Source organism: Neodiprion fabricii, chromosome 6 (genome assembly GCF_021155785.1).
Source record: "Neodiprion fabricii isolate iyNeoFabr1 chromosome 6, iyNeoFabr1.1, whole genome shotgun sequence".
Taxonomy (NCBI): Eukaryota; Metazoa; Arthropoda; class Insecta; order Hymenoptera; family Diprionidae; genus Neodiprion; species Neodiprion fabricii.
The window spans coordinates 13956483-13963094 of NC_060244.1; the positions used below are offsets into that span (position 1 = coordinate 13956483).

Consider the following 6612-nt stretch of genomic DNA (forward strand, 5'->3'; position numbering starts at 1 on the left):
CCGGAGCAACTCCATAAATCAGAACTTTGGACCTTCGGACCATCCTGGCTCTCGAAGCCTTCTGTCAATTGGCAATCCTTATCTCCGCGACCGGAAGAAAACATTCATTTCGAGGAAAGAAAAGGGCTGTCGACGCACATCGCAACTGCTAAGCCGCTACAAATCTGGGATCTCGTCGATCGCTACTCAAAACTATCGACTCTCCTCAAAGTCTCATCATTGTGTAAACGCGCAGCAAATCGGTTCCTCGCGAAGACGACATCGAATCGCGTAAACACGTCTATCTCTGTCGGACCGATCTTTACTCTCGAATTGAGCGACGCCCAACTGTTTTAGACCAAGGTGAATCAGCAGGCGTACTTTGCAGAAGAAATTCGCCAAATCGAGACAAGCTCAAGTCTTACTCGAAGTCATCCACTATCGCGACTCACGCCGTTTATCGATTCGAACGGATTCCTCTGAGTCGGTGGTCGACTGAATTACTCATTGCTTTCGTATGACGAAAAGCACCCGTTTATCTTGCCTCACGAATCATCGTTCTCCACATTGATCATCGATCATCATCATCGGTTGACGCTCCACGGAGGTCCGCAACTCACTCTCGCTACAATCCGACAGCGGTACTGGATCCTGGGAGGAAGAGTACCGATCCGCATGTTCATACATCGTTGCGTTCCTTGTGCGCGTCATCGCACCACCCTCAGCAGCTAACAGATGGGCCAACTCCCTCAGTCTCGAGTCACGCAATCAAGGCCGTTTCTTTACTCTGGCGTTGACTACGCTGGTCCATTCTCGATTCGAGCCTCCCGCGGAAGAGAAGCGAAATCATGCAAGGGATATATCGTTATCTTCATCTGCTTCACGACCTCGGCTGTGCATCTCGAGCTAGTTTCGGACTACACGACGGAGGCATTCATCGCGGCGTACAAACGCTTTACATCTCGACGAGGAATTTGTGCCTCAATCGCAAGCGATTGTGGAACGAATCTCGTCGGCGCAGACTCAGAACTTCGCCGTCTTCTCGCTGCATCGTCAAAGGAGTTCGCAGATATAGCAAACATCCTCGCATCACACGGAACCCAGTGGCGGTTCAATCCTCCCTCCGCGCCTCATTTCGGTGGAAAATGGGAAGCCGGAGTGAAATCAGTCAAATTTCACCTCAAACGAGTCATCGGAGAAGCTACTCAAACGTTCGAGCAATTCGCGACGTTCCTCACGCAAGTAGAAGCCACGCTTAATTCTCGACCTCTTTGCGCTATTTCGGACGATCCACGGGATCCAAGTGCCTTGACTCCAGGACACTTTCTCGTCGGCTCAGCATTGAACACAATTCCTGAGCCGTCACTCATCGAGGTGCCAGTTCAACGGCTATCGCATTGGCAACACTCGCGTCAAATGCTGGAGCATTTTTGGAAACGGTGGAGTACGGAGTATCTTCAGTCCTTCCAAAACCTCTCGAAATGGCAGACTCATCACGGAAACATCAAAATCGGATCCATCGTTCTCGTAAAAAACGAAAATCTACCTACATCTGTGTGGCCCCTCGCCAAAGTGATCGAAGTGCATCCGAGAACCGACGGTCTTGTTCGCGTTGTGACCGTTGAAACGAAATCCTTTGTGTTAAAATGTCCAATCGTAAAATTGTGTGTGCTTCCAGTGTCCTCTCAAGACAATTATTGACTCTAAGAATAAATGGCGCACGGCGGGCGGCATAATCTAATTTCGCGAACGTTACCGATAGCGAAGCGGGCGGTATGTTTCGGCAAGGTATCGAATAGTTAAATGTGTGTCTCGCGACACTCAAAATCGTCCTCGCACATTTACGCACACTCGCGTGCAATGTTTACTTGCCGTCTCTGCGTCAAATCTCGCCGCTTGCCCGTGTCACGACTCAAAACCCATCAGCTGTATCTCATGTATTGTCTACTATCTCGAAATCATGTATGTGTATAATCTATGTGTTCTCTCGCTCTGTAAAATCTTCACTCTCTGTAACGTTCTCTTGCGATCCGGTTTGTATCGCCTCATCGAAACCAATAAAAATCTCAATTATCGGTATTCATTATCTCTCTTCATCTCATCATCACTTTCGTTTCATTCACATTCGTTCTCATCACTAATTCGCGGATCCCACGTCGATGATCCATATCTTTTTGCCACCTCTCCAGACAATTATTATACATTTATATTATACCTTAGGATAAAAGAGTAAAAATGGAGCTAATTAAGAGAACAATTGAATGTAATAAAAAATTGATTAATTTAGATAAATTATTATTCTTTAATTGAAGAATGAATGATTTTCAAAAATTAAATTCATGACATTGCATAAATAATCATTTATCTATCCTTATGTTTTCTTTGAATTATATAATGAGTTCTAATCTATCGTATAAATGTTCCAATTTACAATTCATAAAGTAAATTGAATGGCATTTTTCTAATGAATTATATTTTTATTTCAATTGACATGTGAGCAGATAATTAAGAAATATATGGGATTTTTTTAATAATCACATATAATTTCAAAAAATTTAACGAATGTCAAAATGATTTTTTTTCAGAATTTCCCTTTTTTTGAAAGTGAATTAGAAATTATAATGTATATTTATACATTAATATTATACATTAATATTATACATTGATATTACACATGAATATAATAGAATATGAATGGAGGTAATTGAGTTGAATAATTTATCAAACAAAAAATGAATAACTCGAATAAATCATTCTTCTCAAATTGAGAAATGACTGATTTTTGGAAATTAAAAATATGAAATCAATAAACGGTCATTCATCTTTCCGAATGTTTTCTTTAAATTTCATGAAAAGTTTTAATCCATTGTATAAATGTTCCAAATCACAATTCATAATGTGAATTGAGTGGCATTTTTCTAATGATTGATATTTTTATTCCAATTGATATGTGAGCAGATAATTTAAAAATATGTAGGATTTTTTGAATAATTATACATATTTTCAAAAAAATTTAACTGATGTAAAAAAAATTTTTTTTTTTGAATTTCTTTTTTTTTTAAAGTAAATTAAAAATAAGTATATATATATATACATCAAAATTATACATTAATATTATACATTAATATTATACATTTATATAATAGAGGATAAATGGAGGTAATCAAGTTAAATAATTGAATCAACAGAAAATGATTAATCTAAATAAATAATTTTTCTCAAATTGAGGAATAAATAATTTTTAAAAATTAAGAATGTTAAATCAAATAAATAATCATTCATCTATCTGTATGGTTTTTTATGAATTTCATGGAAAGTTTCATTCCATTGTATGAATGTCCCAAACTACAATTCATAAACTGAATTAGATGGCATTTTTCTAACGATTATTATTTTCATTTTAATTAATATGTGAGCAGGTAATTTAAAAATGTGTAGGATTTTTCGAATAATTAAATATAATTTAAAAAAATTCAACTAATGTGAACAAAATTTTTTCTTCTTAAATTTCTCTTCGTCTAGAAGTAAATTTAAAATAAATGTATATATATACATCAATATTATACATTAATATCATACATTGATATTATACATTGATATCATAGAATATCAATGGAGGTAATTAAATTAAATAATTTAATAAACAAAAAATGATAAATTTGAATAAATTATTTTTCTTAAATTGAGGAATAATTAATTTTTGAAAATTAAGAATATGAAATTAGATGAATAATCATTCATCTAACTGAATGGTTTCTATAAATTCCGTGAGAAGTCTCAATCCATTGTATAAATGTTCCAAACTACAATTCATAAAGTGAATGAAATTGCATTTTTCTAATGAATAATATTTTTATTTCAATTATTATGTGAGTGGATAATTTAAAAATATATAGGATTTTTTGAATAATTATATATGATTGCAAAAAATCTAAGTAATGTGAACAAAATTTCATTTTTCGAATTTCTCTTCTTTTAAAAGTAAATCGCAAATTATAATATACATATATACATGAATATTATACATTAATATTATACATTATTAATATACATTGATATTATACATTAATATAATAGAATAGAAATGAAGGTAATTGGGTTAAATGATTTGATAAAATGAAAAATGAATAATTTAAATAAATTATTCTTTTCAATTGAAGAATAATTAATTTGTAAAAATTAAAAACATGAAATTCAATAAATAATCATTTATCTATCTGTATGTTTTTTTTCAAATTTCATAAAAAGTTTTAATCCATTGTATAAATGTTCCAATTCACAATTCATAAAGTGAATTGAATGGCATTTTTCTAATGAAGAATATTTTTATCCTAATTAATATGTGAGCAGATAATCAAAAAATGTATAGGATGTTTTTAATGATTATATATAATTTTAAAAAATTTAACTACTGTGAAAAAATTTTTTTTTTTAATTTCACTTTTTTTGAAAGTAAATTAAAAATTATAATATAAGTATTGTGACGTAGATTTTTCCCGCTCCTCGGTCACTCGGAGAAAATGACCGAGAACTCACCGCGTGCACAATAATTTGGTGTCCACGATGTACCCTGGATCTAAAACAATATCGCAAAGTTTTTGTTGGGCGCCTGGCGTGATTAACACGCCTCGAAATCATTAATACGCTATTCCTCGGGCATATGCTCGATAGCTCAGTACCGCGGAGAGGGGAGGGGTAATTTTTGGAGAGAGAGAGAGACACTCGAAATACACACGCTATTTAACAAATGTAAAATAAAATCTCATATTTCACAATAGCGGTGATACAAAACAAAAAAAATATAATTCAAAAATCGCTCATCGCGAGTCTAAAACTAAACAGAAAATTACACGTAACCTACTCTATTTCTTACTCTAATGAGCTCGCGGCTCCCTAACTAAAACGTCCCTCGACGATCACAAAATCCTCATACGCAATTCTTAATTTGCAAATTCGCCATTTGTTCTCCATGGCGATTATTGCTCGAAACGAAACGAAAACTAATTATTCGACGGTGCGCCGTCGAGCTACCGAACAGACGGCGTCCTCAATCTCACTCGAGATCTCACCCGACTCGGAGCTTCGACGCTACCGCGAGCTATCCTAAATCTCAACGAATCCGTGAACGCTACTATGTTTTAAACGCAACTAAAACTCAATGCTCAAACTTCTCGTCTCAACTGCTGCTCAACGCAACGGCAATTTCGACTATACATCACCTAACCTCGACTAAACACTATCTCAACTAAACGTAAACTTAACTAAGCGCAAGCATCACTACATTTAACTTCAACTAAACACAAGCTCAAAGTAAGGCAACTCAAACTACATTATCTTAAATAACGGGTACGGAACTCAATGCAGGCGCAACTAAACGTAACCTAAACTATACGCAATCGCAACGCATCCGAACTTAATTCTTTTCAAAATCCCCCAAAACGTTACCCGCTAATCCGAGCACTCCAATTCGGTACTTCTCGACCTACTCGAGAGGTGACACAACAAAAAAAAAAAAAAAAACGATAACGCGGCTCGACCCGGTACGGCGAAATTCGGCTATAATTGGTTTCACTAACGAGAAGGATTCAACTAAAACCCGTGACTCTACTCAACTTTTTCAGAAACTCAAAATTTACTTTACTCTAACCCGCGTACTCAGGCTACGGTCATCAAGCAAAAGAATCGGCAAAAGAATTCCGAGTACTTCTCTACAACGCAAATCCAAAACGGCTATCCGTTACTCGGCAAGCCTTTTCGCAATTATGCTCGAAATTCAATCGCGGGGATAGAAGCAGCGCTTACCTTCTACATCCTTGCAACCCCCTTTTCATTCCCCTCGCGATTTTTGGGCGACTCCATTGCTTCGCGAAACTCCCCCAAAACGTGACCACTAATCACGACCGCCAGAACTAGAGTGGTTTCAAAAACCTACGATCTGCCGCAACACGGATCTCGATACGCTATCCCATACGTGACGTCATACCCACAAGAATACGCAATAATCGATCCGTCATCGATTTCGTCGATCGCGCAACTAGACGCGCACCTTCGATAGCATCGCTGCGCAGAACTTGAAGCTAGCTCGCAATCTCATCCTCCGCGCAGCTCCATGACGTCTTGGCGGTAAGCGTGGTGCTCCCTCGTCGCTAGTCGGTCCATCGCAAGTTCGCTGGTCAATTGTTGGCGGTGTGGAGGGGAAGAGGCTACGGCGCGCTGGCCGCCAGCGGGAATCGCGTCCACCTTGGATTCCCGCGATGCGGGGATCTGCGTCGGCTCCCCCTCCGCAGCCACGACATCCTTCCTTCGCAATTGTCGCTAGTCCGCCACTTCGCAATTTCCTCGAATTCGGTGTCGACTTTCTGCCTGATGCCGCTGTAGCTCGAAAAATGAAAAAACAAAAAAAAAAACCTGAAATATTTTACGCTGGTCGCTAAGGTGTCCCCTCTCGTAGTTTCGGATGCGTGACTCTAGTCCTGGCGCTCTTTTTCAAAAACTTCGCGACTCAATTTCGGAAATTCCTAAATTTTTGGTTCCGCCCAGGGTTCACGAAGCCCCTTGTAACGGGCATCAAAAATGCCACGTTACAGTATATATATATATACATTAATATTGAACATTGATATTATACATTAA

The 6612-nt window shown here is 37.4% G+C and overlaps 1 protein-coding gene across 1 annotated transcript; it reads left to right on the forward strand.

The window, feature by feature from the left end:
• The first annotated feature begins 714 nt into the window (after window positions 1-714).
• LOC124185009 lies at window positions 715-1680 on the forward strand. Its single transcript, XM_046575295.1, has one exon. It carries the CDS (start codon window positions 715-717, stop codon window positions 1678-1680), a length of 966 nt encoding a protein of 321 aa, XP_046431251.1.
• The last annotated feature ends 4932 nt before the right edge of the window (window positions 1681-6612 follow it).